Genomic DNA, 12776 nt, shown 5'->3' on the forward strand with positions numbered 1-12776 from the left:
ATACACTGGTAACAGTTTTTTCTCTCCTGAATTTCCGTATTAAGACTTAAGCGAATAATTTTTAACCGCTCCCAGCTTGTTTTACACATTGCAAAACCGTTTGAAGTCGAGTACAAGACATTATACTTGTCATTAGCTCCGCGGACGTGCGAACGCAAATCAATAAATTTACCTCTTTGACATATAAATCCTTCGAGTTTTACGTAATCGGTTAGCCAACTATGAAATCGGGTTGGGGGTTTTGTCAAGTCAAAGAATGTGTCAATTTCATCGGAAAATGTCCATAAGTTTTCCCAAACGTTAAGATTAAATGAAACGTATTTTCTATGCCCTTGGCGTTTAATTTTAAGATCGGTACCCGGAATGTCATTTGAAAGAAAAATTTCCAGTTTATCGGAGAGATAATGAGAGCGTGACATGGTTGAACGATTGCAAGCGAGGAACTGTTAAACCGCTTAAGGTAAAGTGCTTTAAATGGGTTTTATTCGGCGTTATAAATTACTTTGCGATCGCGTGTTATCAAAATCTCATTATCGAATTCAAAATACATTATACAAGTCACATTATGTGTTAATGCGTTTTTAAATTGCACATCGAGTCGTAAACTACCGTCCTTTCTAAGAGACATATAATCCCCACTAGCATTGTTGTCGCTTGTTAGATCGAATAGATACATGTTATACCCGGATTTAAAATTTTTAAAACTTATGAAATTACCACGGTCGGCCCCATCGACCCCCATCGCGGAAAATAGACTCTGATAAGGTAAACAATAATTCCCTTCGTCGTAGTCCATTTGGAACCCATCGGGAGGATAACGATCAGGACCCACCGAGAGGGACAAACCGGTCACGTTTAAATGTTCAAATTGTAAACTATTACTATTCAATGACCCGATAAACGCATCTTCCTTGACAAAAACCACAATAGCTCGTTTCGGTAATCTACCTAAAATGATGTTATCGCGGTTTATACTCGTTAGGCCTCTCGCTACGCTAAAATTTTTAACAATCGTTTGCGTTAAGGGAAAGATAGCTGGAATATCTGATTCTAGCATTTTTGCATGCGCCAATACGATTGAAGGATTAACTTTAACTTTTGTCACGTACAAGTACGCTTGGTCTATAACTAGTTTATAATCCTTGCCTGCTTCCATAGACATGACGGTAGTTAGGCGCGGGCTTCTAACTAAACGAAATCGTACCGGAACTTGGTTTAACATAAACTTATTAATTTTGCAAATATCAACAGACAAAGGCCCCATTATTTCAAAGGATTGCGATTCTTTTGATCTTGAGCCTCGCTTCAGGGCCCCGTTGGACTCTGACTTGAACGTATCTAACCACATCTCCGAAGGCTTGGTCGTAGACTCCATATAAAACATTCCGTTTTGGAGCTGCGAATTGTTTGCATCTTCTCCATAGTTGACTAATTTTTCAATGTAGGAACTGTAAGCGTAGCAGTTGTTCGCGGACTGGGTAGAAGTATCCCCGAGATAACAATCGCATTGACTAAAAAGCGACCCTATAAGATTATTCGTTGGTGCCACTTTTGTTTCAACGGCTGGGACATTCGATCCATCGTTATGTAAAAGTCTCAGTTTCAATTTTAACATAGTTTTTGATAAATCCATATATAAATCTTCCGACGCGGGAATAAAAAATTCCAGAGGGCCATTGTCCGATAAATTGTTTGTTGGTAAATATCTTATTTCCGTTGTGGTAATTACATTAGTATTGACCAATGGGCGTTGAAAAATATCAAGCTGACTTAGCATTCCCTCGTAAACCGCCATTATTATCCTAAAAAGTCAAGTTTGGTTCTTTTTGTAACTCTCCGTTTGGACACTTTTTTTCGTTTCCTAATGGGGCCCGTTCGTCGTTTACGGCAGCCGCTGCCAGACTGATTTCTCGTTAATCGATCAGCCGCTTTATGTAATAAATTGCTACCGGCGATTCTTAAATTGTTCTTTAACGTTTCTTTAGGGTCATGTCCTTGTTTTAAATCTTGCCACCATCTCTTGCCTACTCCAAAAGCCTCATTGGTCACGGGTTTGATAATGGGTGTTATATATTTTATCAGCTTTTTAAGAATTCCGCCCACGCCTCTTCCCCGTTGATAAACAGGTCCGGCAAAAAATGGTCCGCCACCATATTGTTCGCGGTAATATTTGAAATAACTTTCACTGTCGGCCATTTCGTCTCAAATGAAGTCTAATGACACTTTTTCCGTTTATAAAGGCTATTGTTTCGCCAAAATCCGTTTTCATGTCAATGTCAACTATTTCTGTATTATTTGTTCTCAAAGGATAGTAATCAATTTTGTCAAAAATAATAGATTTTTCAAACGGCTTATCATTTCCAGCTAGCGGTATTATTTTCATCAAAGGGGCAAACGTATCGCCTACATATTGAGGGTATATTAAATTTGAATATATATATAGTGTTCTGGCTCCCATTGATAAATCAGCAGCGTAGAGACTATCTGTATTGGCCAAGAGTTCACTAAAGCGCGTAAAGCCTAGCATTTCACCGAGACCTTTCTCAGATGAATGAAATATAATTGCAAACCCCGCCGCGGCTCCAATGTGAACGGATCCATTATGGTTAATGGTTAATTGAAATTTATCCCTTATTTCCTCATCCAAGGTTAACATCATTGCGTCTAAAATGTCTTGGACACTCGAGTAAGCACCAGTCGGTATTTGATAATCAATTCGAGTTTCGACTCTAAACGCGGCGTCTTGTACATTATCACTTCTAATTTCAATGTAATTAAAGTTATTTAACGATAAGGACTTTATATAACCAGCAAAAGGTTTCGTACAAAAATATGACCCAATATGAAATCCGTCTTTCCGATATGGATTTATGTTAGGTTCAAAATCGAGAAGCTCTTTAATTGGTCCATTGGGAATTCTAATATGGTAGTTATTGGTGGTTATCAAATTCCAACAGAGCCCGTTTGGTTTTGTGTGGAGTTCAATTTTAATTTCATTATCAAGCCCGAATTCTTTTAAACTTTCATTAAGCGCTGCAATAAGTTTGCGCACGACACTATATCGAAGGATATTTCCATTCTGGTCTTTCTCCGCTTCAATTTTACCCACTTTCACTGATATTTTAAAGTATGTAAACGGTTGCACGTTTTTAACGGTTGTCGTGGAAACTGCTAAAAATGACCGGTTTTTTTCTGTAATATTTTCCCATGTTGGCGGTAATATAATTTCGCTAATTCCAACTTCAAAATTTGAAGGTACATTTAAAGGTCCTCCTAAATTTACTTTATAAGTAGACGCTGTATTTTCCGGGTATAAATCGCTCGAAGCGTTACTCGGTAATGTTAAAAATAGATCGTCCATTGCAAAAATAATATGGCCACTAGTCTGAACCACCACGTAAACTTTAATTAGATACGATATTAACAACTGGTTATATACTATGACATTCCTTTCTAATTTATAGGGCTATTCACCTCTAGTTATCGATAACCTGATTCTGATTTCCAGTTTTTCCTGGATTTACTGATATAAAAGGACGGGATTTTTTCCATGTTTTCTCACAATTCGTTAATGTTTCTGATAAAAAGTCTTACGTTCCTTATGAAAAATCAACAATCTACTAGTAGCTGGGATCTCTCTCGACATGGTAATATACTTATAATAACATTCAAATTATTGTAAAATATTCCACCAAAAAATGTGTGTTAAGCTAGTCTTAAAACAACTTAATGTTTCCCCGACATACGTTCTAAAACGCCTCACTTGGTGGCGCTGGAGAAACTTTTTGACGGGGCCTCGTACCCAGTTTAACCCCCCCCGACCTCCCATAAATCTTTCTATCATACACCTTATTTAAATTGAATAATACAATATATATATATATATATATATATATATATATATATATATATTTATATATACGACCCAAAACAAAATACTAGCTCAAAATTAGTTTTTTACCTTGTCAAATGACAATGATGAGTCCGTTACTGTTCGTTGAGCTTCACCAATGGCCGTTAGTAATGGCGTACATCCTAGAACGTTAAAATATTTTAAAAAATGTTCATTTTTAAGCCTAAAATTTTACCTGGAAAGTATGCGGCCAATATAATTCCTAGAAATCTAAAAAATGTTAAAAGTTACGCGGTTAGATACTTAGCACAATTTAGTTCCCATTAGCAATAACTAGAGTGCCCGAAACCCTATTTAAAACGTTCAAAACTTAAAACATTATCTTAACAATACTTCTGGCTTAACTTTCTTTTGGAGAATGGCTATTTCGACCGCGTTGCTTAAGATGCTGGGTGAATATGCTGGGTGAAGAAAGTGGCGCCATCTAACTTAAATATTATTATTAGTTGACCTGTCAATCAAGTAGGTAAGCAAGTGTTTTAAAAAGGGTGAATATTAATGAGCGTGGTATTGTTTTACCGTTATGGGTCATTGACCTGTTAGATAGTAACATGTGTTTAGGATCATCAAGTAGTTATATTATATGTTTGAATATTAATTTTTGGCGGGAAAGTGTAAGCGTCGATCAACAAGTGGTTAAACTCTTTAGGTTTAATAATAATAATAATAATATTTTATTTTAGTTTCATCTATGCAAATACATCAATAGGGCAGGCCAAGTCGTTATACGACTTTTAGGCCGCATCGCAAATTTAGGAAGACAAAGAAGAAAAAAAATGAAAAAAAAAATTACTTAGAACTATACATGAGATTGAATATATTCACGGATATGGGTCTTAAACATATTTAGATTAATGGTAGAAGGGGGATTTATATGGTTATATATTTTCACGGATCTACAGAATATGGAATTCAATTTTAACTCGGTACGGGCAAAAGGGACATTTAGTATTATTGGTTTTCGAGTGAAATATCTTGCCAGCTCACTAGACTGAAATGGATTATAAGTAAGACCGTGCAGACATTTAAATATAAAAATTAAACAAAAATAATCATAAATTTGAAAAACATTCAGAATATTTAGAGCTGTGAAAATAGGAGAGGTATGTGCTAAATATGATGTGTCTTCGATAATTCTAAGGGCTCGTTTTTGGAGGCGAAAAAGTCTGTTTAGATTATGGATGGAGGTATTTCCCCAAATACTTATACAAAAGACTAAATGACAGTAGAACAGGGAATAGTACAGTTGTAGGCGAAGTTTTCTATCAAAAATTTTGCGGTTTTGGTGTAACAGGTAGATACCATACGAACATTTTTTGGATAGTTGGTCAATATGGTAGTTCCAGTTCAAGGACGGGTCGTACCAAACACCGAGATATTTATAGGCATTTACTTCCTCTAAATGTGTTTGTCCGATCATTATTGCGTTATTTTTAGTACGACTTTTATTAATGTTGGTAAATATCATATATACAGTTTTATCTTTATTTAGCTCTAGAGTATTATTTTGCAGCCATTTATCAATTTTGTTTAGAATAGTATTGGTGTTTAGTATAAGTTTTTCTAGATCCGGGCCGCCATTTAGACATATAGTATCATCGGCGTAAAGGGTGAGGGTATCTTTGTCATCTATTGTTACTAAGTCGTTAATAAAAAGGTTAAATAGTAGGGGCGACAGTATAGAACCTTGAGGGACACCATGATAGACATATCTTATTTCGGATATTTCGTTGTTCAACTTTGTTTGACTAGTTCGAAGATTTAAGTAGGACTTTATCCAATCATGAGTTCTACCTCTTATGCCCATTAGTCTTAGTTTTTCCAGAAGTCTATCGTGGTTCAAGGAATCGAAAGCCTTCTTTAAATCTAGAAAAACTGCTATTGCATAGTTACTGGTGTCTAGGAAGTCTGTAATTTTTTTATAAATCTGAATGTTAGCTGATTCAACGTTCGATCCCTGTCTAAAACCAAATTGTTTATTTGATAACAATCGGAATTTGTTTGAAAAATTTACTAATCGGTAGTAGAAGCATCTGTCAAATATTTTGGCAAATATCGATAGAATTGAAATTGGTCGATAATTAGTGGGTACATTTTTATCGCCTTTTTTGTGAATTGGGATTATAATCGGTTTATTAATGTACACTTATGTTTGACATGAATATTAATATATGGCTTAGTAATTTATAAAGTGTTATTAATATTGATATATAATAAACAAATTAGCCTGATATTTATGCTATATATTTAAAAAAGTTTTTGTTCGAAAATATATTTTTATGGTAATCTTGCAACGTAATACATAGATGGCGCTAGTGGGCTTGGAAAGGAGAGATTTTGGCAATTTTTCAGGAGGCGAGTTGCTTAAAATTATCGGTTAGGTTAAATGTTATATTATATTAATTATAAAGTGTTATGAATATTGGTATATATTAAACAAATTAGACTGATATTTATTTTATATATTTTTAACAGCCCAAAAATATATTTTTATGGTAGTGATTTAGTACAATAGATGGCGCTAGTGCGCTTGGAAAGTAGGGATTTTCGTGGAGGCGCGGTAAATTCGAAATGTCAATATAAAATGTTAAGTTATTTATCGTAAACTTTATGCTTTGTATAATAGGAATAATGGCCATCTGGTATAATGAATTCAATACGAGTTCTATGGGAGTCAAAAGAGTTTCAGCAACTAAATATTTGGACACTGATAATCCTGGACTCTGGACATCTGAAGAAGTCTTAAATTTCGAATTAGAGGATGAAGCAGGGCTGCCAGTTGGGCGGTTTTCCAGCCCAATTGGGCTACTTTCGACAGTCATTCACGATAAATTTATCGTTGGGCTATTGGGCGATTTTTTGGGCTAGTCGATAGACTCCTCACTCTTCGGGATATAATTTATTTTTAGCAATTGATGGAACTTATTCTTCTTTATAATTTCTTTCTGAAAAACTATCGTCTGCAATTATGTTTTTACTCCTATTAGCTAGACGGCTCTCCATGGGGTCTATACATATAATACATTTTTTATAGTGGCATTTTTCTGTGCAGGTGCGTGTTTAGTTTTACCCTTAACTGCCTTCCTTATTGCTTATTTCTACATACAAAGACCCTAATATAGTTATATAGCCTAGGGTGCTGGTAAATAGGGGAGGGGATAAAGAAAGACCCGAATACGGTTTTAGGTCATTTTCATATTTGCGATTGGAACTTAAGAGTCATCATCTCTTCGGTATTAGACTTACCTCGTTTTTATTTTTAGTTTAGGAATTGCATGGGATTAGACTTGTTAGAAAGCATTTTATACGTCGGGTTTGGATTATCAAGTGAAAAGGTTATTACAATGTTTAAAAATTAGCCAAACTTTCAAGAAAATAAATGATAATCATAAAATTTGTCATAGATCTAGAGTAAAATTACTTTAAAAAATGCCAAGATAAAATTGAATTCCCTGATTTTTCCTCGATTTTTTATAAATTCTTAAAATTCCCTGACTTTTCTCTGATTTCTCTAACGTGTGGCAAACCTGAATAAACAAAACTCCCTAAAATAGTTACTTCGTAATTGAACGAAGCTCTCACTGTGGATGGAGAGTTACGTTTGGCCGACCACAAAATACACGTTACGCCGACTGTCCATTTGGCCGACTGCACATTTGTCCGACTGAGAAGTAGGACAAATGGACAGTGCATTAGACCGACTGCTCAATTTTCCGACTACTCATTTGGCCGACTGCTCATTTGGCATTTGGACGATACTAGGTGCGTTTGGCTAGGTACTGTGCTCTAGGTCGCGTTTTAGAAGGCCCAGATTGGTTATGAAGAACGGGGCTGGGGGGCGCCGGTCCGCCCCCCCCCCCCCAGCGCTCGAGCGAAGTGAGTGCGCGGCGCCGTCAGGCGCCAATACTTAGAATACATTGCTCGTTCTATAAGTCAACCTAACACTAAAGACATATATAATGACAGGCTAGAGTATAAGAGTCGTTGAAATGAGCAGTCGGTCAAATGAGTAGTTGGTCAAATGGGCTGCTCATTTGGCCGACCAGAATTTCGGCTAAAAGAATAGTCGGCCAAATGAGTAGTCGGCCTAATGAGTAGTCGGCCATATGGTCTGCTCATTTGGCCGACCGAAAACTCAACCAAATGAGTTGTTGGCCATATGAGCATTCGGACATATGAGCAGTCGGCCAAATGAAAAGTCGGTCAAATGAGGAGTCGGCCAAATGCACCCCACCCACTGTGGAAACTTGCCAGGAAAGTTACTGTTGGCTGTCCGTCGCGCATTGGGGGAAAGGAAAAAGGGAGCTTCGGAAAGCGACTCTAGAGAAAATATTGCTGTCCGTCGGAAGCCAAAGGAGTTGGGGGAAAAGGGGAGCTTGCCCTTGGAATGACGTATGTGGCCGTGTCACGAGTTATATCATTAGATGGTATAATATTTGACCCGGGTTTAAATATTGCGCGCCTTTTAAAAATTAACAATAAGAGTGGATTATCTGCTAAAAAACAGAACTTGAAAGGCTTAAGATCCATTTCGGTATTACCACATAGGGCAAGTTTCAAAAAAGATAAGCATTAGCTGTATATTTTATCTTTACCAAATAAACAGTAATCTTTGGTAAACTAAATTATTTATCTCGCTTTTCTTTCTCTACTTGGGTATAATTAATCTAAGCCTAATTAACCACTGGATTTGTAGCTCGCTCCGCTCAAGTCTTTGTTGAAAATGAATGTTTTATAATATTTTCTATTACATCTAAATACTCCTTAAATTTTAAACGAAAATTTTAAACTTTTGGCTTTTTCTTAAAATATTTACGTTTTTGGGCGGTAAATTGGGCTACTTCCCGAAATTATTTGGGCTGAATTTTGGGCTAGTTTGAAACTCGTTGTTTTATAGTTGGGCTAGAAATTGGGCGATTTTTTGAACAATTTGGGCATCATACCAAAAAGATTTTCTGGCAGCCCTGGGATGAAGGTCCAAAAGAGTTTCAGCAACTAAATATTTGGACACTGCTGATCCTGGACTCTGGACACCTGAAGAAGTCTTATACTTAGAGATTTATGGTTCGGTGTTGGTCAAACCGAAAATATTCAATACACCTTTTTAACTATTTTTGTTTAACCACTTGTTGATCGACGCTTACACTTTCCCGCCAAAAATTAATATTCAAACATATAATAAACCTAAAGAGTTTAAACACTTGTTAATCGACGCTTACAATTTCTAACGGTCTTCAGAACGCATGTTAAATTCGCGCCAAAACTTTAACAACCATATAGCTACCAGGTCATGAACCCTAACGGTTAATTATAAAGGTACAAACTTAAGCCATATATTAATATTCATGTCAAACATAAGTGTACATTAATAAACCTAAAGAGTTTAACCACTTGTTGATCGACGCTTACACTTTCCCGCCAAAAATTAATATTCAAACATATAATATAACTACTTGATGATCCTAAACACATGTTACTATCTAACAGGTCAATGACCCATAACGGTAAAACAATACCACGCTCATTAATATTCACCCTTTTTAAAACACTTGCTTACCTACTTGATTGACAGGTCAACTAATTAACACCTGTTAATCTCATTAATTATTCAGGTCACGCGCGCGTGACACGCGCCCGAGGGGGGCGGAATCGCGATTCCCCGCTTCATTCCCCCCCGTCACGCAGCTGGGGACGCGTGGGGGAAAGCACGCTGCGCCCCCCTCGCGTATCCAGGAATAGGGCACATAACTACTTATGCCGACCCAATATACAAAACAGGACAAGTAATATAAAACTCTCAACATCCAATTTCGAACCGTTTATAAAACTTCAAAAACTTTTATAGTTTTCATTGGACTCGAGTTTTCGTTATAAAGACTCGAGTTTTCGTTATTCAGACCCGAGTGTTCATTATCAAGACTCGAGTGACAAGGCAGCCTACCTAAATATGAATATTACACACCATATTTTAAGAAACCCCACATTTTGAAAGAAGGTCGGGTATTTTTCAAAGTATAACTTATTATATCATTTGCCAGCAAAATACAGAAGTCGCGAACAACTCTGAATAATTAGTTATGTTGGCGCATGTCCAGAGATGGAGACATCCAAGAAGCAACCCACGACAGTCTTACATTGTAGCATTGTTTTAAGGAGGGTCAGGCTATATGAAAGTTCCGAATTGGGTCGGCGAGAAGGCGAATATTTGGTGTAATTGAAACTTTATTTACATTTTACAATCAGATTATATTTGGCTTATAACCGACTATATTCGGAACTATAATTAAAGTAGTTGTTATAGTTTCGGTGTGTCGGCGTCTATATTTTACTTGTTATCAATACCTCGACTGCAATTATCAAGAAAATGTCGTTTTCGCTTTTGCCGCATAATCGAATCAATAAGGAACTGTCTAGAGAGGTAATATTTATAATAATCAGCTAGGCTAATACCCAAGGCACAACCTTAGGCCTAAGTCATCAAGTGACTTTTAATGCCATTTATTCAGGTGGCCAGGTTACAACGCGTAGGAGGGTGGTCGCAAGCCCTACATGACACGTGACCCAACAGCTCCCTACACTTACTATTACAGTGAGAACAACTCATAGTCTCATACGCGAACGTAAGGTGACCATCGATTTTATTTCCAGATTTCATTTTAGTAAAGTAGATGAAACGCTTTCCTGTTATGAATTATAATTACTGTAAGAGCGCATCATTATGCATGAAATGATTTTGCAACTAACTAAAGTTTTACTATTAGTTAATTTTAACTTGACCACTCATTTTTCGTAGACGAAGTTTTGGTGTAATACAACTTGCTGTGCTTCCTGCCTCTTCTTTATCTAAAGTTCATTCAAAGAACCGTACAATGGAACATATCCTGTCAATTATTTTTTTGTTATTTTTCCATAACGTCAATTCTACGTCACTTCACACAGAGTTAAAGGAAACTAGATCGACTATATGACACAATTTAAAAAAAGTTTTATTGACTAATAGTTTAAATTCAGGTATTCCTAACACATGATTTAAAAACTTGGGCTCAAGCACGAGCTAGCATTCTTATTTTTAAAATAAAATCTTTCCAGGTGGCAGTGACAACGTTTCAATTTTGTAGATCTTTTAGTGCAATGGTGAATACACCGTCTTCTGGTTATTTATCAACTATCACTTAACGACCGCAACCTCTTTGAAAAATTTAGGTTTTCAAATTAATGCTTCAAAATCAATAGTCACTTGGAAATAATTAATTTTTCTGTCCATTTTCAACTTGTAAGTTTATGTTTTTAAAAAAATATATATTGTGATAGAAAGTTTACTTTTAAAAAACTTTCTTTAACGGTCTTCTTCAACTGGACGTTTCTTGTTTTCGGCCATTTTTAAATCGTAGACATTTTCCACCAATACAACTGCTATTCCGTATTTAACTCGGTTGAGAAATCTTATAGTAATTGTCGTCGAACGGCAGTGAGGAAACGGCCACACGTTTTCTTTGACTTGAAGCGTTAACCGTTGTTCGGTTTTAAGGTATTTTTCGTAATTCCATTCTGCTCGCGCTATTTTTCAATTGAATTGAATAAATCGGCAATAATATGGTTAGCATAATTTTAAATATTCAAGTTAAATTAATAAAAGAAATTGGTGTATAAGCCGGTTAATGGTACTCCAATTTGACAAGTGTTCTTTGAAATACTGACTGTGTTGGAGTAAGATATTGTGCAACTTTAACTTAAATACATCTGTATGCCTAAAGATTCTCTATCATAATAGTATATACCATTTGTAGTTAAATATGAAATGTTATACAGGGTGTCTCAATTTGCTAGATCAGGCCTTTTTTCTCAAAATGTATTTATGCTAGGGTTCTGAAATTTTCAGGGTCTATTTCTTAGGTATGGAAGGCTATGGTTACTAAATTTCAGAAAAATCGAACGATTTTGTGCCGTTTTGGAAAATTTATTATTTCACCGGTAGGTGTCACGCAAAATGTTTCAATAGAAAAGTTGTAGGGCATAGTCGAAAGTGTAAAAATAATTTTGGTTCGGTTGAAAAAGACCTATTTTTCATTGAGTTTGGAGGTCGGGGGAAAAACAAGTTGTACTAGCAGGCAATAGCCTTTAACATACATAATCACAACACACGTACATTTATTTTACTGAACTTATGCTTTCAGCTATGTAGTTAATAATCAGATCTGCAAAAAGTTATTGTTAAAGAAAATTATTACGTTCAACACCTAATTAGAGGAAGTAGACAAAGACCGCGTCTTCCATTTCGACGTGGTTACGAGTAAGATCATCAAACAAAGATTTGTAGACCAAAAATTACGCTTATTTTTCTTTTGTTGTTTTTTAACGTGAAATATCAATTGTCCGAGTAGTATTTAAAGCGTTTACATTTCAAAGTTAAAACATTAACTCAGCTTGGCCGATTGTTGTCCAGTATGCCTCTTTACACTCGAGATCAGCGTGCTCATATGCTAGAATTATTTTACGGAGAAGGTCGTCGTAATGCTACTCTAGTAAGTCAGTTATTTAGACGAAGATTTCCCAATTGCAGACCAAGTCATACGACGGTTCTTAGAGTGGTCCGTGACTTCGACAACTGGGGTAATATCAATCCGAGGTTTCGTGGTCGTGGTCTCCAGGACATCGACATAGAAAACACCATACGTGCCTACTTCGTCGCCTATCTTCGAGCGAGCGTCAGGACTGCCAGCTTTGACTTAGGGTTGGATCGAAACTACGTTTGGAGAACACTCAAAAGACACCATTTTCATCCTTATCGAACGACACTTCACCAAGGACTGCATGACGGTGATAGACAGCGCTGACTCGACTTCTGCAATTGGTTTTGCCTTAT

The 12776-nt window shown here is 36.3% G+C and overlaps 1 protein-coding gene across 1 annotated transcript; it reads right to left on the reverse strand.

The window, feature by feature from the left end:
• Window positions 1–481: 481 nt before the first annotated feature.
• Window positions 482–1615, reverse strand: LOC149943333 (uncharacterized protein F54H12.2-like). Its single transcript, XM_090175695.1, has one exon. The coding sequence runs from the start codon at window positions 1613–1615 to the stop codon at window positions 482–484; it is 1134 nt and encodes a 377-aa protein (XP_090031821.1).
• Between the last annotated feature and the right edge of the window lie 11161 nt (window positions 1616–12776).

The sequence above is a fragment of the Leiobunum rupestre genome, chromosome 5, assembly GCF_980474605.1.
Source record: "Leiobunum rupestre chromosome 5, qqLeiRupe1.1.hap1, whole genome shotgun sequence".
NCBI classification, from domain to species: domain Eukaryota; kingdom Metazoa; phylum Arthropoda; class Arachnida; order Opiliones; family Sclerosomatidae; genus Leiobunum; species Leiobunum rupestre.